Source organism: Mustelus asterias, chromosome 13 (genome assembly GCF_964213995.1).
Source record: "Mustelus asterias chromosome 13, sMusAst1.hap1.1, whole genome shotgun sequence".
NCBI lineage: Eukaryota > Metazoa > Chordata > Chondrichthyes > Carcharhiniformes > Triakidae > Mustelus > Mustelus asterias.
In genome coordinates, this window is record NC_135813.1 from 2,607,095 (window position 1) to 2,632,809 (window position 25,715).

General features: G+C 47.9%; 1 protein-coding gene across 2 annotated transcripts in view; it reads left to right on the plus strand.

Annotated features, from left to right (window-relative positions):
* The window catches only part of sec16a (SEC16 homolog A, endoplasmic reticulum export factor), a 64,846-nt gene that overhangs the window by 24,953 nt on the left and 14,178 nt on the right, over nucleotides 1–25,715 (plus strand). The window contains exons 12-22 of one of the 2 annotated variants that reach the window (XM_078226189.1): nucleotides 963–1,044; nucleotides 4,953–5,070; nucleotides 8,279–8,390; nucleotides 10,192–10,297; nucleotides 10,426–10,566; nucleotides 14,095–14,208; nucleotides 14,322–14,532; nucleotides 17,396–17,650; nucleotides 18,530–18,621; nucleotides 22,595–22,642; nucleotides 24,699–24,878. In XM_078226189.1, coding sequence (XP_078082315.1) covers nucleotides 963–1,044; nucleotides 4,953–5,070; nucleotides 8,279–8,390; nucleotides 10,192–10,297; nucleotides 10,426–10,566; nucleotides 14,095–14,208; nucleotides 14,322–14,532; nucleotides 17,396–17,650; nucleotides 18,530–18,621; nucleotides 22,595–22,642; nucleotides 24,699–24,878 — 1,459 coding nt within the window. The remainder of the gene's footprint in view (nucleotides 1–962; nucleotides 1,045–4,952; nucleotides 5,071–8,278; nucleotides 8,391–10,191; nucleotides 10,298–10,425; nucleotides 10,567–14,094; nucleotides 14,209–14,321; nucleotides 14,533–17,395; nucleotides 17,651–18,529; nucleotides 18,622–22,594; nucleotides 22,643–24,698; nucleotides 24,879–25,715) is intronic. The other variant, XM_078226190.1, reaches the window with a different exon arrangement.

A 25,715-nucleotide genomic window follows, 5' to 3' on the forward strand; every position in this document is an offset into this window, starting at 1 on the left:
GCCTGCACCGGCTTTTAGCACCGGCTCAGAATCAATTCCCCAAGTCTTGATCAGAGAGATTAGAGAGGTTTTTATTCATTTATGGGATGTGGGTGTCACTGGCTGAGCCAGCATTTATTGCCCATCGCTAATTGCCCTTTGAACTGTGTGGTTTGCAAAGCTATTTCAGAGGACATTTAAGAATCAACCACATTGCTGTGGGTCTGGAGTCACGTGTAGGCCTGACCAATTAAGGATGGCAGATTTCCTTCCCTAAAGGGCATTAGCGAACCAGCTGGATTTTTACAACAACGAACAATGGTTTAACGGTCATTAGATCCCAGTTTTTCATTGAATTCAAATTTCACCATTCCAGGGAGGGATTTGAACCCAGGTCCCCAAAGCGTTGCCCTGGGTCTCTGGTGTGGTGACAATACCACTACACCACCACTTTCTCCAGAGTAAAACATGGAATGGGTGGGTCTTGAGGAAAGGTCAGACATCCGCAGCGGTTTGGAAAAGTAACAGACGTCTTGATTGAAACATATAAGATGCTGAGGGGTATTGACAGGGTGGATGTGGAGAGGATGTTTCCTTTTGTGGCAGAATCTAGAACGAGAGGGTCACTGTTTAAAAATAAAGGTCACCCCTTTAAGACAGATGAGACACAGATGAGGAGACTTTTTTCCTTTAAGGTCATGAGTCTCTGGAACTCTCTCTTCATCAGAAGGCAGTGGAAGCAGAAGCTTTGAATATTTTCAAGGCAGAGAAAGATAGATTCTTGGTAAGCAAGGGGGTGATAGGTTATCGAGTGTAGGCGGAGTGTAGTTACTATCAGATCAGTCAAGGTCTAATTGAATGGTGGAGCAGGCTTAAGAAGCTAAATGGCTTACTCCTCTTCACTCGTGTGTTTGTAACTCAGAGGATCTTGCCTAGTAAGATCTACAGACTAACCATTTACACTCTACTGTCTTCATGTACAGGTTTGCTAACAGCCTGCCCATCAATGACCCTCTGCAGACGGTATACCAACTGATGTCTGGTCGCATGCCAGCCGCTGCCACGGTCAGTCCAGCTAATGTTACCATTATTGAACATTGTGATTCAGGTTCCCTCTACACTGTCCCTGTCAAACACTCCCAGGACAGGTACAGCACGGGGTTAGATACAGAGTAAAGCTCCCTCTACACTGTCGCCATCAAACACTCCCAGGACAGGTACAGCACGGGGTTAGATACAGAGTAAAGCTCCCTCTACACTGTCCCCATCAAACACTCCCAGGACAGGTACAGCACGGGGTTAGATACAGAGTAAAGCTCCCTCTACACTGCCCCAATCAAACACTCCCAGGACAGGTACAGCACGGGGTTAGATACAGAGTAAAGCTCCCTCTACACTGTCCCCATCAAACACTCCCAGGACAGGACAGCACGGGATTAGGTACAGAGTAAAGCTCCCTCTACACTGTCCCCATCAAACACTCCCAGGACAGGTACAGCACGGGGTTAGATACAGAGTAAAGCTCCCTCTACACTGTCCCCATCAAACACTCCCAGGACAGGTACAGCACGGGGTTAGATACAGAGTAAAGCTCCCTCTCCACTGTCCCCATCAAACACTCCCAGGACAGGTACAGCACAGGGTTAGATACAGAGTAAAGCTCCCTCGACACTGTCCCCATCAAACACTCCTAGGACAGGTACAGCACGGGATTAGATGCAGAAAAGTTCAACTGAGGTTTTGCTCCTGATTATTTTAAAAATTAATTCTTGGGGAATGTGTTTCACTGGCAAAGCCAGCATTTGTTGCCCATCTATAGTTGCCCTAAGAAGGTGGAGATGAGCTGCCATCTTGAACCTTTGGTAGTGAGTTAGATACAATTGACTGACTCCCTGAGAGGGCTGTTTAACCTCAGGGCATTGCTATGGGACTGGACTCCGATATAGGCCTAGTGCGGGTAATGGAAGCAAGTTTCCTTCCCCAAAGGGCATTAGGGACATATTGGGATTTTAATGACAATCTGATTGGCTGCTTCATGGTCACTTTTACTGATCCTCGCTTTTTATTTCCAGGCTTGTTTAAAAAAAGATCTTAATTTTAATTCTCAAGCTGCCCATAATTGCATTTGAATCAGAGCTTCCAGGATTTAGTCTGGTAAGATAGCGGAGACGGTGAGGCAGTGGTATAGTAATCCAGAGACCCGGAATCCGGGGACCTGAATTCAAATCCCACCACCAAAACTCAGTAGAACATCTAGAATTAAAAATCTAATGACCATGAAACCACTGTCGATTGTCGTAAAAACCCATCTGGTTCACTAATGTCCTTCAGGGAAGGAAACCTTGTCACCCTCACCTGGTCTGGTGCAGATCCACCGCAATGCAGCTGACTCCTAAGCGAGCCACTCGGTTGAATCGAATCGCTACAAAGAAAACAAAAAGGAATGAAATTGGACAGGTCATCCAGCATCGACAGGAAAACCCAGTCCTGTCCTCACTAATATCTGGGGGCTTGTGCCTGAATTGAGAGAGCTGTCTCACAGAATAAACAAACAACAGCCTGGCGTATGGTATGTCCGGCCCCAGAGGTGGCGGCACAGTGGTATACAGTTGGGAGGACATTGTCCTGGGAGTCCTCAACATTGACTCTGAACCCCATGAAGTCTCATGGCAGCAAGTCAAACATGGGCAAGGAAACCTCCTGCTGATTACCACGTACCAATTCCCCTCAGCTGATGTCTCAGTCCTCCTCCTTGTTGAACACCATCTGTAGGAAGCACTGAGAGTGGCACGGGCACAGAATGTACTCTGGGTGGGTGGATTTCAGTGTCCATCACCAATAGTGGCTCAGTAATATCACCACAAATGGAGCTGGCTGGGTCCTAAAGGACATCGCTGCTGGCCTGGGACAGCGGCAGGTGGTGGGGGAACCAACAAGAGGGGAAAACATACTTGACCTCATCCTCCCCAACCTATCTACCACAGATGCATTTGCCCATGATGGTATCGGGAGCAGTGACCAGCATGCAGTCCTAGTGGAGGCAAAGTGCTGTCTTCACATTGAGGATGCCCTCCATTGTGTTTTGTGGCATTGCGACGCTGTATGAATTGACCTTGCAACTCACGACTGGGCAGCCATGAGATGAGCAACAGCAGAATTGTACTTGGCCACAATCCGTAACCTCATGGCCTGGCATATTCCCCACTCTACCATTACCACCAGGAGATCAACCCTGGTTCAATAATAAATGCTGGAGGGAATGCCGGGAGCAACACCAGGCATTCCGAAAAATGAGGAATCAACCTGGTAAAGCTACAGTGCAGAACTATTTGCGTGCCGAATATCAGAAGCAGCAAGTAATAGACCGAGCTGAGCGATCCCACAACCAATGGGTCAGATCTAAGCTCTGTAGTCCTGCTACGTCCAGTCGTGAATGGTGGTGGACAGTTAAACAACTCGGTGGAGGAGGAGGTCCCACAAATATTCCCATCCTCAATGATAGGGGAGCCCAGCGCATCCAGTGCAAATGATAAGGCTGAAGCATTTGCAACAATCTTGAGCCAGAAGTTCCAATGGATGATCCATCTCTGCCTCTTACGGAGGTCCCCGGCACCACAGGTCGTCAGTCAATTCGATTCATTGCACGTGATATCAAGAAACGGCATCGGATACTGTAAAGGCCCTGGGCCCTGACAATGTTCCGGCAATAGTATCAAAGATTTCTGCTCCTGAACTTGCCATGCCCCTAGCCAAGCTAGTTCTAGTACAGCTACAATGCTGGCACCTACCCGGCAATGTGGAAAATTGCCCAGGTATATCCTGTACACACAGAGAAGGACAAATCCAACCTGGCCAATTGCCACCCCATCAGTCTACTCTCGATCATCACCAGATGAAGTGGTCACAAGTGCCAGGCAATGACCATGTCCAACAAGAGAGGATCTAACCATCATCCCTTGACATTCAATGGCATTACCATCTCTTAATTCCCCATTATCAACATCCTGGGGTGGCCAGAAACTGAACTGAACTAGCCATATAAATACCGTGGCTACAGGAGCCGATCAGAGTCTGGGAATCCTGCAGCGACTAACTCACCACCTGACTCCCCGAAGCCTGTCCACCATCTAAAAGGCACAAGTCAGAGTGTGATGGAATACTCTCCACTTGCTTGATGAGTGCAGCTCCAACAACACTCTAGCACTCCTTCCAAAAAACATTCAATACCTCCACCACTTACGCATGTGGCAGCTGTGTGTACCATTTCCAAGACGCACTCCTGCAGCTCACCAAGGCTCCTTGGGCAGCAACTTCCAAACCCATGGCCACTACCATCTAGAAGGACATGGGCAGCAGATACCTGGGAACATGACCTCCAAGTTTCCCGCCAAACCACTCATCATGCTGAGTTGGAAATAGATAATAGATTCCTTCACTGTTGCTGGGTCAAAGTCTTGGAATTCCATCCCTAACAGCGCTGTGGCTGTATCTACACCTCAGCAGCAGTTCAAGAAGGAAGCTCACCACCTCATGGGTAATTAGGAATGAGCAATAAATGCTGACCTCGCCAGCAATTCTCACATCCTGTCAATGCATATTCTTTTAAAAAAAATTACTGTACTTTATCAAGTGCCCTCTTCTACAAAATACACGAGTGGATGTTGGGTAATGGGTAGGACATGATGGGGCCTGGTACTGATGCTTCTTGTGGTCAAGTAGCTTATTAGGGCAGTTTGTCCAGGTACCAGGAACTGCTGTCTGTAAAACCATATCAAGTTATCAGTTTAGTGAAGGGCTGGGCCAGGAACTGGCTTCAAAGAAAAAGCTTTCAGGGTTTCCACTATTCTGCAGCTTGCTTGGGATACTAACGCATTTTACCACAGAATGGTTGATAAGGGCCACGGTATAAAACCAGGAATCTCAGAAATACGTGATTACCAGCCTGTAATCCTGTTGTTTTTTTTATATCACAGTGTTGTGGAGATGAGAGATGGGGAGACTGGCGACCCCACCTTGCCATGGTGCTGTCCAACCTTTCCAGTGGTCCCGATCTGGACAGGAAAACAATCACCACAATGGGAGACACACTTGGTAGGTCACAGCTCCACCACTTCCTGACAGCTGAGTGTTTTCCTGGCATTTCTCCCTCACTTTCATGAGGTTCGTAATCCACCCCTTCCCACTCTTTTCCTCCCCGCTCCCGCCAAAGCTATGGGTGAGAGAACTTCCTGCTCCTGCCACCGCCTAGGGGCACTGTGAATTAGGGTCAATTTGGGGGGGATGAATCAAAGATCTTACACAGAGCACCACCTGCAAGTTCTCTCCAAGATGTGGAGATGCCGGCGTTGGACTTGGGTGAACACAGTAAGAAGTCTCACAACACCAGGTTAAAGTCCAACAGGTTTATTTGGCAGCACTAGCTTTTGGAGCTTCAAGCTCCTTCTTCAAGTGAGTGAGGACTTGTGTTTACAAACAGGGCATAGAAAGACACAAACTCAATTTACAAGGTAATGGTTGGAATGTGAGTCTTTACAGGTAATCAAGTCTTGATTACCTGTAAAGACTCGCATTCCAAACATTACCTTGTAAATTGAGTTTGTGTCTTTCTATGCCCTGTTTGTAAACACAAGTCCTCACTCACCTGAAGAAGGAGCTTGAAGCTCCAAAAGCTAGTGCTGCCAAATAAACCTGTTGGACTTTAACCTGGTGTTGAGACTTCTTAAAGTTCTCTCCAAGCCAGGCACCATCCTGACTTGGGTCTATATTGCCATTCCTTTGCTGTTACTGGATCAGGATCCTGGCATTCCATTCCCCAATAGCACTGGCTGTACCTATACCACATACAGGAGTTGGGATGTCTTGTTGAAGTTGTACAAGACATTGGGAAGGCCACACTTGGAATACTGTGTACAGTTCTGGTCACCCTATTATAGAAAGGATATTATTAAACTAGAACGAGTGCAGAAAAGACATACTAGGATGCTACCAGAACTTGATGGTTTGAGTTATAAGGAGAGGCTGGATAGACTGCGACTTTTTTCTCTGGAGCATAGAAGGCTGAGGGGTGATCTTATAGAGGTCTGTAAAATAATGAGGGGCACAGATCAGCTAGATAGTCAACATCTTTTCCCAAAGGTAGGGAAGTCTAAAACTAGAGGGCATAGGTTTAAGGTGAGAGATACAAAAGTGTCCAAAGGGGCAATTTTTTCTCAGAGGGTGGCGAGTGTCTGGAACAAGCTGGCAGAGGTAGTAGTAGAGGCGGGTACAATTTTGTCTTTTAAAAAGCATTTAGATAGTTACATGGGTATGATGGGTATAGAGGGATTTGGGCCAGATGCGGGCAATTGGGACTAGCTTAGGGGTTTTTTTTTAAAAAAGGGCGGCATGGATAAGTTGGGCTGAAGGGCCTGTTTCCATGCTGTAAACCTCTATGACTCTATGCCCTGCAGCGGTTAAAGAAGATGTCTCACCATCACCTTCTCGAGGGCAATGAGAGATGAGGAGCAAATGTTGGCCGTGCCAGCAACGCTCTCATTCCTTGAAAGTATAAAAACAAATGTTTGTACTGTTTCTCGAAATGTTTCCCACTGTTAATTTACAGCCATGGCTTTTAGTCTATTCACTCAGTCAACCTGAGCCACTTCTCCCCTCATACCCATATCATTGGTTTTGTTTAAGATTCTTATTTTGGACTTGAGTATGTCGCACTTGAGTTTAATCTGGAATTTGGTTGTGTTATGATTACTAATTCCCAGAGGATCTTTTATTATAACCCTGCCTCACTGCACAATACTAGATCTAAAATAGCTTTATTCCCAGACAGTTCCAGAAATACTTCTCTCAGAAACTATCACAAAAGCATTTTCCAAACTCATCTTCCAGATTCCCTTTGTCAGTTTGTTTGATCCAGTCTATATATTGAAGATTAAAATAGCCTAAAATAATTATGTTGCTTTTGTTATAAACGCCAATTATTTCTTGTTTAATGCTTTGTCTAACAGTATAACTAATGTTATGAGCCCTATAAACCTTTCCCGCTGGTGTTTTGTGACCCTTGCTATTCCTAATCTTCACCCAAACTGATTCTATTTCCTGATCTCCTGAGCCAAGATCCTTTCTCACTACCATCCTTGTATCACCCTTTATCAGGGCTGCTCCTCCTTTTCCATTCTGCCTGTCTTTATAAAGTAGTCTGGAATATTATTTCCCAACCTTGGTCACCTTGTCAGCATCGTTTAGTCATGACGATTAGATTGAAACCATTTATCTTTTTGTTTGCAAATTCTTTTATCTCATTACAATGCTTTGTGTGCTCATATAAAGAGCCATCATCTTTGTTTATTCACTGATGCACTACTGTCCCTTCTTGCCCCACTCTGCTTAGAACATAAAATAGACCATAGAATCCCTACAGTGCAGAAGGAGGCCATTCGGCCCATCAAGTCTGCACCGACCGCTATCAGACCCAGGCCCTATTCCCGTAACCCCATATATTTACACTGCTAATCCCCCTGACACTAGGGTCAATTTAGCGTGGCCAATCAACCTAACCCGCATGTCTTTGGAGTGTGGGAGGAAACCAGAGCGCCCGGAGGAAACCAACGCAGACACGGGAAGAATGTACAAACTCCACACAGACCGAGGCTGGAATTGAACCCGGGTCCCTGGCGCTGTGAGGCAGCTGTGCTAACCATTGTGCCACCGTGCTTGTCTTTATCCAAATCACTACACTGCTCTATTGCTTTGATCTTTCTCTTTGGACTTCTAAATCTTCACCAGACTCCTTATCCTCCTTTTAGTTTAAAACCCTATCCATACCTTAGTCAGGGCACTGATCCCTGGAAACACTTCTTCACACAGAGTAGTGGAGATCTGGAACCCTCTCCCTGACAGCTCTCACAACACCAGGTTAAAGTCCAACAGGTTTATTTGGTAGCATGAGCTTTCAGTGCGCCGCTCCTTCATCAGGTGAGCACTCAAGTGATGAAGGAGCGATACTCCGAAAACTTGTGCTACCAAAACATCTGTTGGACTTTAACCTGGTGTTGAGAGGTTTCTTACTGTGCCCACCCAATGCCGGCATCTCCACATCATGACAGCTCTTGATGCAGGAAATCGAGTATAAATTTTAAAATTGAGTGATGAGACTTGTTGGGTGAGGATTATAGACAAGTGCAGTTGCGGTACAGATCAGCCATGATCTGATTGAATGAGTGAACAGGCTGGAGGGGCTGAATGGCCCCCACCTAATCCTGTGTCAGAGTGGAAGGTGTTGACAGCGGGATTCCTTCCCTTGCAGCTACCAAAGGATTGCTGGATGCCTCGCACTTCTGTTATCTGATGGCACAGGTTGGGTTTGGAGTGTACACCAGAAAGACCACCAAACTCGTTCTGATTGGCTCAAACCACAGGTGAGCTCTCGTGTGGTGTCTTGTGTTTGGTAAGAAAAAGGTATCATTTGTTTAGCGCCTTTCACATCCCCGGGATCTCGCAAAGTGCTTTACAGCCAGTGGAGTACTTTCAAAGTGCGGTTCCTATTGCAGGCAAACATGTCAAATTGTGTACAGGAAAAGGATTACTCCCTGTGCCATGTGCCAGTGAGGCTAGAAATAGGAAGGCAGTACAGCTCAACACCTGGCTAAACAGCTGGTGTAGGAGGGAGGGTTTCAGATATCTAGACCATTGGGATTTCTTCTGGGGCAGGTGGGACCTGTACAAGAAGGACATGGTGAAGAAGGCATTCGGCATGCTTGGTTTCATTGGTCAGAACATTGAATACAGGAGCTGGGGCATCTTGTTGCAGTTGTACGAGACATTGGTAAGGCCACACTTGGAATACTGTGTACAGTTCTGGTCACCCTATTATAGAAAGGATATTATTAAATTAGAAAGAATGCAGAAAAGATTTACTAGGATGCTACTGGGACTTGATGGTTTGAGTTATAAGGAGAGGCTGGATAGACTGGGACTTTTCTCTCTGGAGCATAGGAAGCTTGGGCGTGATCTTATAGAGGTCTATAAAATAATGAGGGGCATAGATCAGCTAGATAGTCAATATCTTTTCTCAAAGGTAGGGGAGTCTAAAACTAGAGGGCATAGGTTTAAGATGAGAGAGGAGAGATACAAAAGATTCCAGAGGGGCAATTTTTTCAGAGGGTTGTAATTGTTTGGAACAAGCTGTCAGAGGTAGTAGTAGAGGTGGGTATAATTTTGTCTTTTAAAAAGCATTTAGATAGTTACATGGATAAGATGGGTATAGAGGGATATGGGCCATTGGGACTCGCTTAGGGGTTTAAAAAAAGGGGCGGCATGGACAAGTTGGGCTGAAGGGCCTGTTTTCATGCTGTAAACCTCTATGACTCTATAAGATCCTAGAGGTATAGAGGCCAAGAACAGAGAATCTTTTTTTTTGAAGTGATGTTGGTTGAAGGATGGATATTGTCCAGGGCATGGGGGGGAAACCCATGCTTCTATTTGAATCACGGACGTGAGGTTTTTTTTTCATGTCCACCTGTGGTGGGATTTAGTTGATTGAACTTAGTCGAAACTGAAAGACAAGCTTTCAAAGGTGCAGTACTCCCTTAACCTCAGCAGATTGTCAGCCTGTGTTGTGTGTGGAAGTCTCTCTGGAGTTGGGCTTGGGTGGGGTTGCTACCAACCAAGTCAGACTGGCAGGGACAGAACAATCTGAGCTAAAGAAATCAGGAGCCCAAATGAATGAATATTTTTGTCAGCCTGCTGGATATACAATATGGGGAACAGTCGAGATGAATCGGAGAGGCTTGGACCAACCCCTGGTCTTCCTCGCTCTGTGCTTGTGAGGATGTGAGCAGCTGCTGCTGACTGTAAGCCCCATCTATAGCCCCCGCCTCCTAACACTGCCCTGTGTCCAGAATCCCTCTGCCTGGGCCATCAAACATGCCACTCTCTAAACCAGAACAGACACTTGATATGAAGAGTTCAGTGAACTGTAGACTGGATAGTTGCTGCTTTCTTGAAGATGGGACACTGATTGTTTAATCTGGGCTCCTGGAATCTTGGGTTGGGTTGGGAGCAGCAAGTTTACAAAAGAGGAGCCCAGGAATAGGACAACTATTATAAAATAGTGACCAGTAAATCCATTGGGGGAGGCGGTGGGGGGGGGGGAATCATTGATCTGTTTTTACAAGGAGGGATGATCTTGTTTTGAAAATGGTTCTTTGCTGTTTTTAGCTGGTCCTTTCTGAGGTTTGCTTCGAATGGAGCTATCCAACGCACAGAGGCGTACGAGTACGCACAAGCTCTGGGTAACCAAGCCTGCTTCCTGCCCAACTTTCAGGTACAACAGAAACTTCCGTCCGGATTTACTGTCTCTGATTGGATCTGGATTGTCTCATTGTGCTTTGACCAAGTACAGGCTGGAATGACAAATTTTATTCCCCTCTTCCTCCTCTCCCTCCATCGCAGGTCTTTAAGTTTATTTACGCGTGCAGACTGGCTGAGATGGGCTTGGCTGCACAAGCCTTTCACTACTGTGAGGTCATCGCGAAGACTGTTCTCAGGAACCCAGCCTATTACTCATCAGTGTTCCTGAGCCAGCTCATTCAGGTACAGAGGTGACCGTGACAAGTCTGTGTTTCATTTTAATAAAGATTTAAAATTATAAGTTTTAATAATAGATTCTTTGTCAAATTTTAATTTTAAAAAAAGCTGATTAACTGTCCCAGGGCTATATGATGGTCATTAATCCCATCGGGAATTCAGCGGAAACCTCTTCACTCAGAGTAGGGAGAACGTGGAACTCACTCTCTGAGTGTGGTTGAGGTGAATGGTATCGATACATTTAAGGGGGAAGCTGGATAAACACATGAGGGGGAAAGGAATCGAGGGATATGTTGATGGGGTGAGATGGGTGTGAGGAGGCTCGTGTGGAATACAAGACCAGCATGGACCAGTTTGGCCGAATAACCTAGTTGTTGTGCTGTAAACTCGGTCCGGTTAATGGCAGCGCACAGTCTGGAATCAAACCAGGTAACCACAGGTACAGTGCGTGGAGTCCTGTCGATCTTGGAGGGATGGCGGTGAGCTCCACTTCAACTCAATGCCCCCAGCAAGGAAGGAGAAGCAAGACTAGCCTGGCATTCTGTTCCATCTTCCAGCTAGGTGCAGGGTGGAGAATAGACATCATTTTGAGCTGGGTGCTGTCTAATCTGTTGCCGTGGGGATCAGTTGTTCAGGGTAAGTTTTAATCTTTCTGCTGCTCCCCCTTTCAAACTTGCCCCACCGGTATTGTCAGGAGTGATGTCACTACGATTGTGATGTCAAACGGTGGTGGGATCTGAATTTGTCAGTGAACTTGCTCTGCTGTGTCTGGATTGTGTGATGTCAGAGCAGCTGTGGCCAGCTGGCACAGGTAGGGTAGGGCAGGCACCTCACTGGGAGCTGAGACACATGCTCTGCAGACAGATGTGAATGCGATGGTGCCGTATGTACCAGAACACTGAGATAGCCTGTGTGACAGTTTATATACAAGATCTACCCCACCAGATAACTCTGTTTGGTAAGTACAGCCAGTGCCGATATCGCAGGAGCGGTCCCCCCCTCAGTCTCTGCGGAGTAAAGCAGGAATGGCTGCTTGTTGCACACGGCCTCACTATGGCCACCAACGCACCCAGCTCTAAATGTCTAATCTCTGTCTATAAAATAATGAGGGGCACGGATCAACTAGATAAGGTAGATAGTCAATATCTTTCCCCAAAGGTAGGGGAGTCTAAAACTAGAGGGCATAGGTTTAAGGGGAGAGATACAAAAGGGTCCAGGGGGGCAATTTTTTCACAGAGGGTGGTGAGTGTCTGGAACAAGCTGCCAGAGGTAGTAGTAGAGGCGGGTACAATTTTGTCTTTTAAAAAGCATTTAGACAGTTACATGGGTACGATGGGTATAGAGAGATATGGGCCAAATGTGGGCAATTAGGACTAGCTTTGGGATTTTTAAAAAAGGGCGGTGTGGGCAAGTTGGGCCGAAGGGCCTGTTTCCATGCTGTAAACCTCTATGACTCTGCCCTGCACCTACCTGGAAGAACAGAAAGTCGGGCTGGTCTTGCTTCCCACTCCCTTGCCGGGGTATTGAGCTGAAGTGGAGATCTCCTCCATCCTCCAGCCAGGGTCGACAGGACTCCACACACTCTCGCTGACTGCTTTCCAGTCGGCGGGTGGCAGGAGCATCAGTGAAGTTTTAAAATCTTGTTTTGTAATTTATGATGCCTCCAAACCAAGACCAGGAGAGCAAATCATAGGATAAGAGGGGACAATGCCAATGAGCAGGAAGTGGCAGTTTCAGGCAACAATAATAATGAAATGTTTCAGCTACAACATTTCCAAATGGAGCAAGCCATATACGCTAAAGAACTGTCCCGAAACTGCCTTATCCAAAAGTTTCTTGCTCAGTCAGACTTTCAGGAGACCGATGTTTAGACGTTTTGGGTAGTGAGTTGAGTTGTCAGCCAAGTTGGAAAGGCTTCAGGAGCAAGTTCCTGTACAATTCAATGGGTAATTAATGGGACGCTTAACCCCCGGGTGGTGATCTCGAGCCCCACATTGGGTAACTCCTGCATCACTGCAACTGCATCTGCACATGTGCAGGAAGTACTTCCAGTGTTGGGGCAGAAATAAGTGCAAACGAGTGGGATTTGGGGACAGGAGAATGATTGGGTTAATCCCTGTCCTTGCTGGAAGGCATGTGGATACCAGGTAAGGACAGAGTGCCCTCAGTTCCCCTGCACGTTTCCCCCAACATAGTCATAAAGCCTAACGATGGCTTGGCTACCACATTGAAGGATGATTGCCCAGGCCTCTGTCGCTGCTGGAGGTGTCCACAACAGGAGGCAACATCTACAGAGTGGATGAGAAGAGCAGGAATATGACACTGTGCGCTTTAGGGAAAGTCATTGTTCCAGCGGAAAGACAAGGGTCTTCACGTCACCATCAGTACAGTTCTGATATGGGCTACCAACTCCGAGCTGTGAGTTCACCTTCCGCTGGGGCAACTTGTGAAACTCCACTCAATAAATCTGTCAATTTATCATCTGGCACCAGAGAAGAAAGTTGCCGTAAAACTCAAGCTGGGCAGCTGTTGTCCAATTCTGGGCATCGTTCTCTCAGAAGGATAGATAGAATCAGAGATCTCTCATAGAATCCTACAGTACCGACGGAGGCCATTCAGCCCATCGAGTCTGCACCAACCACAATCCCAGCCATGCCCTGTCCCCATTACCCCATGTATTTACCTTGCTAGTCCCCCTGACAGGGGCAATTTAGCCTGGCCAATCAACCTAACCCGCACACCTTTGGATTGCGGGAGGAAACTGGAGCACCCGGAGGAAACCCATGCAGACACGAGGAGAACGTGCAAACTCCACACAGACAGTGACCCGAGCCGGGTCCCTGGTGCTATGAGGCAGCAGTGCTAACCACTGTGCCACCGTGTCAAAGCTGTGGAGAAAGTGCGGAAGAGATTTACTAGACCCATACCAGGGCTGAGGAAATTCTGCTCTGGGAAGGGATGGGAGAAGCTGAGATTGTTCTCTTTCCAGCAGAGTAAGCTCAGATGAGATTTAATGGAAGTGTTCAAATTATGAGACGGAGTAACTAAGGAGAAGATGTTTCCATCGGCAGATGATTCTGTAACTGAGGGCCACAGGTTTACTGTAACTGGCCAAAGAACAGGGAGGAGCTCAGAATTCTTTTACGCAGTGAGTTTGATCCGGTATGTGCTGCTGGGAAGGACAGTGGAAGCAGATTCCATGGTAATTTTCAAAAGCAAGAAGTTTAACAACACCAGGTTAAAGTCCAACAGGTTTATTTGGTAGCAAAAGCCACACAAGCTTTCGGAGCTCTAAGCCCCTTCTTCAGGTGAGTGGGAATTCTGTTCACAAACAGAGCTTATAAAGACACAGACTCAATTTACATGAATAATGGTTGGAAAAGGGCATTGGAGATGTACTTAAAAAGCAGCTCCAATCTTGCTCCCAAAAGCAAATCCGAAGTAGTTACTTTGCAGGGAATGGTATCTGAATCACAGTTACTGACTGTTTTCCTCTGTCTCTCCCCACTTACCCTCCTCACTCTGCCCGGGCAGATTTCCTCTCAGCTGCGATTCTTTGACCCTCAGTTGAAGGAACGATCGGAACAGGAATTGTACATGGAGCCAGATTGGATTAAACATCTCCAACAGACGGAAAGCCAGCTGAAGGTGAGACTGCATCCCTCCACCCCCAACACAGCCCGCTCTCGGGGACTTCCCACACCCAGCCTGCCCTGCACTGCCTGCTCTGACCCTCTGCTCTTTCCCCCTTGTCGCTGCAGGAAGGTGCGTTTGTTTGCCGTTCCGGCAGAGCCACGCCCCAGCCATTCTGCTCCAGCACCCCCAGTTCCGAGTATGACCAAGTCAGCCAATCCGATGGGCTTGTCACAGGCCCTCAGGAGGAGGCCTCGGGAATGGACAATCCACTCATGACGTCCTTCGTGCCGGATGCAGGATTGCCGGGAATGCTTGGAGTGCAACTCGTGCCACCAGGTATCTGAAGTATATATAAGCTTCGGGGTGCTTTCCCCACCCTTCACCCGATGCCATGGTCTGTAGAATTGGAACAACTTTACAGCACAGAAACAAGCCATCCATCCCATCAGACCCATGCTCTACTTGCACCTCCTCTCGCCCCCTCAGCCCCTCCTTCCATAGCTGTCACTGTCAGATGTTTATCCATCTTGCTCCTATTACTTGCATCAACTGCTCTGTGGTAGTTAGTTCCACATTCTCACCAGTCTGGGAGAGGTTTCTCCTGAATTCCTGATTGTTTATTAATGGCTATCTCACTGGTGGCCTCTAGTTTTGAATTCCTCGGTGTGTTGAGGCTTTGCAGTTAAAATCCCTCCCAAAAATCCTCACTCTTGCTTCCCCTCTGGTGTGACAGGAGCTCATAGAGTCATAGAGGTTTACAGCATGGAAACAGGCCCTTCGGTCCAACTTGTCCATGCCGCCCTTTTTTTTTTCAAAACCCCTAAGCTAATCCCAATTGCCCACATTTGGCCCATATCCCTCTATACCCATCGTACCATGTAACTATCTAAATGCTTTTTAAAACACAAAATTGTACCCACCTCTACTACTACCTCTGGCAGCTTGTTCCAGACACTCGCCACCCTCTGTGAAACAATTGCCCCTCTGGACCCTTTTGTATCTCTCCCCTCTCACCTTAAACCTATGCCCTCTAGTTTTAGACTCCCCTACCTTTGGGTTTAGACCCCCCTACCTTTGGGGAGCTGGGTGTGTGTGTGGCATCCTGGCTGACAATTCTTGGTTAACCCCATACCCAAGCTGAGCTGAGACAGTCCATCCACCCTGGTGGTGTTTGTGGTATCAGCTGTATGTGCAGGTACTGTTCTGGCTGTGCTGTCCAATACTCCAGCTGTGGGCCAGGCATGGCTAACTGGGAATCCAGGCACAGTAAGTAGTCTCACAACACCAGGTTAAAGTCCAACAGGTTTATTTGGTAGCACGAGCTTTCGGAGCGCTGCTCCTTCAGCAGGTGAGTGTCTGATGGCACTCGCCTGATGAAAGAACAGCGCTCCGAAAGCTCGTGCTACCAAATAAACCTGTTGAACTTTAACCTGGTGTTGTGAGACTTCTTACGGTGCCCACCCCAGTCCAACACCGGCAACTCCACATCATGGGAATCGAGGTGCAGCTAAATTGTGTAATTGCCAGCATTTACTAAATAGTGAATAAAAAGTGTAACCCAGTTGCTGGGTCATGTGATCTCCATTGGCATAGAGTTTGGACATGAACTTTAACCTTTCTGTGCAGTTGAGCTGCTGAGGGAATGAGCCGAGCTTGCGAGTGTATTTGACCATCGATGTGTCTGGGTTACCGAATGATAGGGGTGGTTTGGTAAATATGCAGCTATGAAATTGTTTGCGTGGCGTGTTCGACTAAAATTACTGGATAAAGCAGCATCTCCATGACCACATTGCGACTGGTTTGTGATTTCTATGAGGCAGCTTGTGCTCGGAGCTGTGAAGTGGTTTTGTAAATGATCTGGCCTGCCCCTATGCCTCTGGGTAGAGGAATGACTGGGGTGGTGCGGAACTACACTTAGAAAAACATCACGGTTACAACTAAGAATCGGCTACTTGGTCTAATCCCTATTGGCATTTATCCTTGGGAACAGGCCATTCGGCCCCTCAAACCTGCTTTGCCATTTGATAAGATGGAGCGGCACGGTGGTCAGCACTGGGACCCAGGTTCAACTCCCGGCTTGGGTCACTGTCTGTGTGGAGTTTGCAAGTTCTCCCCGTGTCTGCGTGGGTTTCCTCCGGGTGCTCCGGTTTCATCCCACAGTCCAAAGATGTGCGGGTTGGGTGAATTGGCCACGCTAAATTTCCCCTTAGTGTCAGGGGGACTAGCGGGGATAAATGCATGGGGTTATGGGGGTAGGGTCTGGGTGGGATTTCGGTCGGTGCAGACTTAATGGGCCGAATGGCCTCCTTCTGCACTGTAGGATTCTATGAATTCTGTGAAAGATCATGGCTGATCTGGTTGTGGGACAACTCAAGTTTTCTGTCTCCCCCTTTCAGAACCCTCGACGCTCTTGTCGATTTAGAAATCTGTCTAACCCGGCCTTGAGTCTATTCAGTGGCCCAGCCCCCACTGCCTTTTGGAAGAGAATTCCGCAAACTGATGAGCCAGCTTTGATCCCTTTGCTGAGTTAGCTGACCTCATTTGGGTGAAGAGGCTGCGAAGGGCCTCTGGGGAGGCAGATGTGCGCTGGAAGGCGCAGATGTGACGAGCCTGTGCTGGGTGCATGAGTCCGTCTAGAAGCCTTTAACAGAGTAAAACATCCCGAGACATTTCACACAAGTGAAATCAAAAGCGGTTTCACAGCAAAAGCCATGTGAGCTAATCGGACAGGTGGCCAAAAAACCATTCAGAGGTTTGTTTTAAATTGTGTCTTAAAAGAACAAGAGGGAGAGCTGGAGAGATTAAATTCCAGAGCTTATGACCAAGGCAGCAAACAGCATGGCCGCAAATGATACAGTGATGAAGAGGGTGTTCAAGTAGCCAGAAGTGGAGGAGCAGAGACCTGAAGGTTCTGGGGCTAGAGGCAATTAAGAGAGGTTGGGAGGAGCGAGGCCATGAGAGATTTGAAAAGAAGAATGAATAGCCTCCTCCTGTTCCTGTATAACAGTCTCGAGGGGGGTGAATGGCCTCCTGTTCCTACGTAACACTCGAGGGGGCTGAGTGGCCGCCTCCTCTTCCTGTGTAAGAGGCTTGAGGGGCTGAATGGCCTCCTCCTGTTCCTGTGTAGCAGCCTCGAGGGGATGAATGGCCTCCTGTTCCCTGGCACCGACCTATTTCCTGTGTTCTTGTTTCCTTGCAGCTCCTGTTCACACCGTGTTGGACAGCAGGCCGATGGCAGCACCTCCCCCTCGGACGATGATGGACGGTGGCGTTCCCATGTACTCACCTACCCAGGCCTCGCCCGGCTTCCCAGGGCAATCTCCCAACTCTGCCTTCAAACAGCCTTGTGATCAAGCTAAAGGCCCACTGTCCATGGGACCACTGGCACCTCCTCCGGGGCCTCCCGCAGAGGCTCTACAGACTGTGTTAGAGCAGCAGGTGCCAGAGAACATAGGTTCGTAAACTGATGACAGCAGCTGGGAATAGGATGTGGGGGAGGGGGGAATGAAGTAGAAGGTGTGGGTCTGAAATGTAGGAAACGCAGCAGCAAATGTGCAGCCAGCGTGGTCTCAGCAGCAGCACTGGGATAATGACTAGTGTCATTGTTTGAGTGGTGTGTATTGATCAGGACACCTGAGGGAATGCGCCTGCTGCTGTTTAAACAGTGTCACAGAGCAGCAGGGTTATCTGATACAGTTCCTTGGACAGAAAGCAAGGCATTAGGTTCATTTTGGTATTGGTATAGAGCTATGGAGAATGGGAGCAGTTTGGGATTGATACAGGGATGTGGGCTGTGGGGTTAGTTTGGGATTGATACAGGGATATGGGCCGTGGGATTAGTTCGGGATTGATACAGGGATATGGGCTGTGGGATTAGTTTGGGATTGATACAGGGATATGGGCTGTGGGATTAGTTCGGGATTGATACAGGGATATGGGCTGTGGGATTAGTTTGGGATTGATACAGGGATATGGGCTATGGGATTAGTTTGGGATTGATACAGGGATATGGGCTGTGGGATTAATTTGGGATTGATACACAGATATGGGCTCAGGATTAGTTTGGGATTGATGGAGGGATATGGGCTGTGGGATTAGTCTGGGATTGATACAGGGATATGGGCTGTCGGATTAGTCTGGGATTGATACAGGGATATGGGCTGTGGGATTAGCTTGGGATTGGTACACCGATATGGGCTGAGGATTAGTTTTAGATACTTTTAACAAAGAGCAGATACGATTGGTTGTTATTTAAGGAAAGAGCTCGGGAAGGGGCAGGAACCTTTTTTGTTTTCCTGTGTAGTAACTTTCTTCTCTTCCGCTGATTCTCCAGAATGCAATTCCATCAACCACCAGGCCTCGCCGAAAAGACACAGCTTTGGGGAAAGTGGACAGCAGGATTTCTATGATCACATGGCCAAAATGGTAATGATGCCTGGATTCAGCTCCAAACGACCTGTAGTTTAAAATCAGTTGGGAAGTGTTTGTTTATCCCTGTGACCTGGCAAGTGTGGTTGGTGCGTCACTTGGTGAAATCCTCGGCTGGACAATACTCAGTTGGTGCATGGGTGAGGCAGAGTCCCTGGTGAGAGGGGGGTGGTCACCCATGTGTTAAAGACCCTCCGCCAGTAGCTGCCGATGGACTGATCGCCACAGCGAGTGCGGAGGCTGGCCTCTTGTACCCCACCCCCTCTGCAGGGGGACAGGGGATGTTAGTGTTGCATCCTCTTGGCCAGATTTGGGGTGGGAGAGGCAACCCAAGGACTAAAAGAAAACAGCGAGGGTTACTGATGTGGGGTGCAAGCTCCTTGTACGAGGCTGAGTTCACTATCTTGAATTCCCATCCCAACTCTATATTGTCTATATGGCTGTACCCCTGACCCCTGTGGGCAAATGCAGTGTTGCTGGGATGGTCCATTGGGTGGGTGAGTGTGACTGAAGCTGGCCGTTCAGGATAGAATGTGGGGAAGTAGGGACCTGATGCAATATCATTAAGCTGGTCGCTGGGAACTGTGCTCCGCTGAGATTAATGGCATTATTTTAACCATTGCAGTCTGTTTTTAATTGTTGCTGTTTCTAATTGGCCAAATGAGATGATCTCTGATTATTCCAGCTGGCTAACCATAAGTTCCTGCTTCCTGTTGCAGGTTTGGGTGGGTGCCTCCCTCTGCACTGCCCCCCATCGCCCAGTAAAGTGTAGCTAGTAAAGTTTATTTATTAGTCACAAGTAGGTTTACATTAACACTGCAATGAAGTTACTGTGAAATTCCCCTAGTAGCCACACTCCGGCGCCTGTTCGGGTACACTGAGGGAGAATTTAGCACGGCCAATGCACCCTAACCAGCACGTCTTTCAGACTGTGGGAGGAAACTGGAGCACCTGGAGAAAACCCACACAGACACGGGGAGAACGTGCAGACTCCGCACAGAGAGTGACCCAAGCCGGGAATTGAACTCGGGTCCCTGGCGCTGTGTAGCAGCAGTGCTAGCCACTGTGCCACCATGCCGCCCACGGTAGCACAGTTGGACCTAGCCAAGGTCCAAGTAGTATCAGCTAGTTTTGAGTGTAGGATGTGTCAAAGCAGAGGGTCCCCCAGCCCCTCACTTGATCTCTCTGGCCTGGGGTTGTCACCGTCAGGGACCTCCCTGGAGCAGTCCTGTGCAACAGGGAATCTGCATGGTGGGGAAGAGCTAACGCACATCTCAGCAAGTTTAGTATTGAGATTGAGATGAAATACAGAGTGAGGAATGAACATAGAACAGTACAGCACAGAACAGGCCCTTCGGCCCACGATGTTGTGCCGAGCTTTATCTGAAACCAAGATCAAGCTATCCCACTCCCTATCATCCTGGTGTGCTCCATGTGCCTATCCAATAACTGCTTAAATGTTCCTAAAGTGTCTGACTCCACTATCACTGCAGGCAGTCCATTCCACACCCCAACCACTCTCTGCGTAAAGAACCTACCTCTGATATCCTTCCTGTATCTCCCACCATGAACCCTATAGTTATGCCTCCTTGTAATAGCTCCATCCACCCGAGGAAATAGTCTTTGAACGTTCACTCTATCTATCCCCTTCATCATTTTATAAACCTCTATTAAGTCTCCCCTCAGCCTCCTCCGCTCCAGAGAGAACAGCCCTAGCTCCCTCAACCTTTCCTCATAAGACCTACCCTCCAAACCAGGCAGCATCCTGGTAAATCTCCTCTGCACTCTTTCCTGCGCTTCCACATCTTTCTTATAGTGAGGTGACCAGAACTGCACACAATATCCCAAATGTGGTCTCACCAAGGTCCTGTACAGTTGCAGCATAACCCCACGGCTCTTAAACTCCAACCCCCTGTTAATAAAAGCTAACACACTATAGGCCTTCTTCACAGCTCTATCCACTTGAGTGGCAACCTTTAGAGATCTGTGGATATGGACCCCAAGATCTCTCTGTTCCTCCACAGTCTTCAGAACCCTACCTTTGACCCTGTAATCCACATTTAAATTAGTCCTACCAAAATGAATCACCTCACATTTATCAGGGTTAAACTCCATTTGCCATTTTTCAGCCCAGCTTTGCATCCTATCTATGTCTCTTTGCAGCCTACAACAGCCCTCCACCTCATCCACTACTCCACCAATCTTGGTGTCATCAGCAAATTTACTGATCCACCCTTCAGCCCCCTCCTCTAAGTCATTAATAAAAATCACAAAGAGCAGAGGACCAAGCACTGATCCCTGCGGCACTCCGTTAGCAACCTGTCTCCAATTTGAAAATTTTCCATCGACCACCACCCTCTGTCTTCGATCAGACAGCCAGTTACCTATCCAATCGGCCAACTTTCCCTGTACCCCACACCTCCTCACTTTCATCATAAGCCGACCATGGGGGACCTTATCAAACGCCTTACTAAAATCCATGTATATGACATCAACTGCCCTACCTTCATCAACACACTTAGTTACCTCCTCAAAAAATTCAATCAAATTTGTGAGGCACGACTTGCCCTTCACGAATCCGTGCTGACTATCCCGGATTAATCCGCATCTTTCTAAATGGTCGTAAATCCCATCCCTAAGGACCTTTTCCCTCAATTTACCAACCACCGAAGTAAGACTAACCGGTCTATAATTACCAGGGTCATTTCTATTCCCTTTCTTAAACAGAGGGACAACATTCGCCATTCTCCAGTCGTCTAGCACCATCCCCGTGGACAGTGAGGACCCAAAGATCAAAGCCAAAGGCTCTGCAATCTCATCCCTTGTTTCCCAAAGAATCCTAGGATATATTTCATCAGGCCCAGGGGACTTATCGACCTTCAGTTTATTCAAAGCTGCCAGGACATCCTCCCTCCGAACACCTATTTCCTCCAGCCTATTAGCCTGTAACACCTTCTCTTCCTCAAAAACATGGCCCCTCCTTGGTGAACACTGAAGAAAAGTATTCATTCATCGCCTTGTCTATCTCTACTGACTACGTACACAAGTTCCCACTACTGTCCTTGACCGGCCCTAACCTCACCCTGGTCATTCTTTTATTCCTCACATAAGAGTAAAAAGCCTTGGGGTTTTCCTTGATCCGACCCGCCAAGGACTTCTCATGTCCCCTCCTACCTCTCCTAAGCCCCTTTTTCAGCTTGTTCCTTGCTAACTTGTAACCCTCAATCGAGCCATCTGAACCTTGTTTCCTCATCCCTACATAAGCTTCCCTCTTCCTTTTCACAAGACATTCCACCTCTTTCGTGAACCATGGTTCCCTCACTCGGCCATTTCCTCCCTGCCTGACAGGGACATACCTATCAAGGACACCCAGTATTTGTTCCTTGAAAAAGTTCCACTTTTCATTAGTGCCTTTCCCTGACAGTTTCTGTTCCCAACTTATGCCCCCTAATTCTTGCCTAATCGCATCATAATTACCTCTCCCCCAATTGTAAACCTTGCCCTGCCATACGGCCCTATCCCTCTCCATTGCAATAACAAAAGACACCGAATTGTGGTCACTATCTCCAAAGTGTTCTCCCACAACCAAATCTAACACTTGGCCCGGTTCATTTCCCAGTACCAAATCCAATGTGGCCTCACCTCTTGTCGGCCTATCCACATATTGTGTCAGGAAACCCTCCTGCGCACACTGCACAAAAACTGCCCCGTCCGAACTATTTGACCTACAACGGTTCCAATCAATATTTGGAAAGTTCAAGTCCCCCATGGCTTTCCATTTGTTCTGTAGTGAGGGTGAGACTTTACCACAGTGATAAAGAATTGCCGTTTGGGACGCTGGTAGTTTGTGCTGGGGTTGTGTTTGGGCTCCGTGGTGTGTGCCACACTGACTGACTGTGAAGGTGAGCCTGTTTAACAGTTGGTGCAGCAGCATAAGGTTAACACAGCTGAACGTTTGTGTCTGAACCAGGCCCCTGGAAGAAGATCGAGGTCAACGTCTCAGTCGTCCTTGCACATGGTACGCAATACCTGATGCCTTTGTATTAGGGTCCTGGTGCTTTTCTTCTCATTCTTAACTGGGACTCATTTGGTGGTGGTGGTGGTGGCCAATGCTTTCTCTCCCTCTCCTCTCTTTCCCAATCCCACCCTCTCTTGCTCTCTGCCATTCAATCACTAACACTTGTAGTTTTGATCTCAAGTACACCTGCTAACAATCTTTGCATGGGCCTAGGATTACGGGCGTTTTGCGTCCCACTGGTTTTGTCGCTCTGCAATGAGCAGGGGAGGGCTCGGATGTGGGAGTACAGCGATGCTTGGGGTCTCCCTGGCGAGTGCCAGATCCTATTCCATTGATGGTTAGATGTGAACTTCTGCACATTGCTCCACAGTAGAGCAGGTCAAAGCACATGCAGGTGTACACTCCATTTTATCCATTGGCAGAAAGCTGGGCAGGTGGGACAATCTGGGATTTGCTGCAGGGCTATCACTATCATTTCCTGTTCTCCTTGGGCAGATGACTGAATTGTGTGCTGTATACCAAATACTGTGAATGTTTACTCAGATTCCCCCCACTCTCTGGGAACCACACTTAGCTGGTGGCAGGGAGGCCAACTCCATTGCTCCCAGTGACTTCCCTGAGTTAATGTTACTGCAGAATGATCAGTGTTTTGATGAGGCAGTACAGGTTTACAGTCCTTTCTGTCTCCACGTTCAGGCAGGGGTTAAATAAACACTCCTCCCGGGTTTGAGCCAGAGGAGCAAGGAGTTCTCTTTGAGAAATACTGACGTAGCTCGGCAGAGAAAAGGCCAAGGTCCACCCGGCTCACCACCTGCCATCCACGGCAGAGATATGGTACAGTGATAATGGAATCATTGAGTAGTCCACCTTGTTATAAACCACCCACCGATTTTGGCTGATCTGTATCCCAGTGGTATTTTATCTTTTAGTTGGTTCTGTAACCCTTCCCAATAAAACTCTATCAATCCCAAATTAATCCCACAGCCCATATCCGTGTATCAATCCCAAACTAATTCCACAGCCCATATCCCTGTAGCAATCCTAAACTAATCCCACAGCCCATATCCCTGTATCAATCCCAAGCAAATCCCACAGACCACATCGCTGTATCGATCCCAAACTAATCCCATAACCCTGTATCAATCCCAAGCAAATCACAGAGCCCATATCTCCATGTCAATCCCAAACTAATCCCACAGCCATATCCCTGTATCAATCCCAAACTAATCCCACAGCCATATCTCAGTATCAATCCCAAACTAATCCCACAGCCCATAACCCTGTATCAATCCCAAGCAAATCACAGAGCCCATATCTCCATATCAATCCCAAACTAATCCCACAGCCATATCCCTGTATCAATCCCAAACTAATCCCACAGCCATATCTCAGTATCAATCCCAAACTAATCCCACAGCCCATATCCCTGTATCAATCCCAAACTAATCCCACAGCCCATATCCCTGTATCAATCCCAAACTAATCCCACAGCCCATATCCCTGTATCAATCCCAAACTAATCCCACAGCCCATATCCCAGTATCAATCTCAAACTAATCCCACAGCCCATATCCCTGTATCAATCCCAAACTAATCCCATAGCCCATATCCCAGTATCAATCTCAAACTAATCCCACAGCTATATCTCTGTATCAATCCCAAACTAATCCCACGGCCGATATCCCTGTACCAATCCCAATCTATCAATCTCGGTCCTGAAGTTTTCCGTTGATCTCGCAGAGCTGAGAGTTTGGTCGAGGGTTAGAAGGATGGAGGAGTTGGGAAAGCAGCTGACTGCTCTGAGGCTCAGTGGAATGCCTCGATGACGCGCTGGGACTGATCAGCGCAAGCATTTCTCTTCCCCTGGCAGTCCACACAGCTGAGAGAGTTTTGAACCTTTTAGAGATGTATTCCAATTGGTAGGTCTCCTGGTTTGTGTCAACTAACCAGTGGGTTGTTGCTGTTTAATTGGAGGGCAGGATGGGTTTTTAGTCTGGGGGAGAGCTCGGCCTCTGTACGCCCGTGATGTTTTCATGTTGCACTGTCTCGTTTTCAGCCCTACGGGAGGCGCTCTCGAACCACCTCCGAGTCATCGAGCCACAGCCTGGGCCGCGAGAGGCACCCCTCAGCAGCGAACCAGCTGTCACTTCCACCTCAGCCAGAGACCACCACCAACACCGCCCCGGAGGCAACAAAGGAAGCCAGGCGACAGGAACCTGAGAGCAAAAAGTCAAAGGTAAAGGCAGCGGATTCCAGGGGTGCCACAGGCTGACTGCGTCCCATTGATGCTGCTTCCTGGGGTGAAGGCAACACGGGTGTTTATTGGTCACTGTTAGCCTGCAATGTGTCACGCATGGACCTTCCTGATGCGCTCCTGTCTTTGTAGATGGGGAATGACAGGATATTGACCCTGGAGGAAGATGGGGTAGAGGTGTTCAAAATTGTGAAGGGTTTTGATAGAGTAAAGAAAGATAAACTGTTGCCAGTGTCATATCTCTAATCAAAGGACACATGTTAAGGAACTGGGGAGAGATGAGATTTTGTTTACTGTCTGTTACGCTGAATGAACAGACTAAGAGGGTTGTGAAAGCAGATTCCACTGTAACTTTCAAAATAAATAAGTGGGATTACTTGGATAGTTTCTTTAAAAGAGCTGGCAGAGGCGCAATGGGCCAAATGGCCACCACCTGTGCTGCATGCTGCTGTGTCCTGACAACACCACTGGAACATGAATGCATGTTCCAAATCAGGATCGGTGTTTGGAGGTGTCAGTATCCACCGATCTGAGGTACCAAGTACTTCTACTGACTAGTATGGGTTGCAGGGCAGGGGGAGGATGACGAAGTGAGCTTGCTGTTCCTGAGGGAAGTGTCTGCTGGTGTTTCCCAAGCTCCTGTGGCTGTGCTGTGTTTATTCAGAAATAAGTTGCTGCAGGAACCACATGGAGGAGCTGCTATAGCAGGAGTCTTTCTGATCATATTGTGGCAGGAATTGGGACTGGTAATGCAGAATATGCCTTATAGTGCACCCATCAAACACTCCCAGGACAGGTACAGCACGGGGTTAGATACAG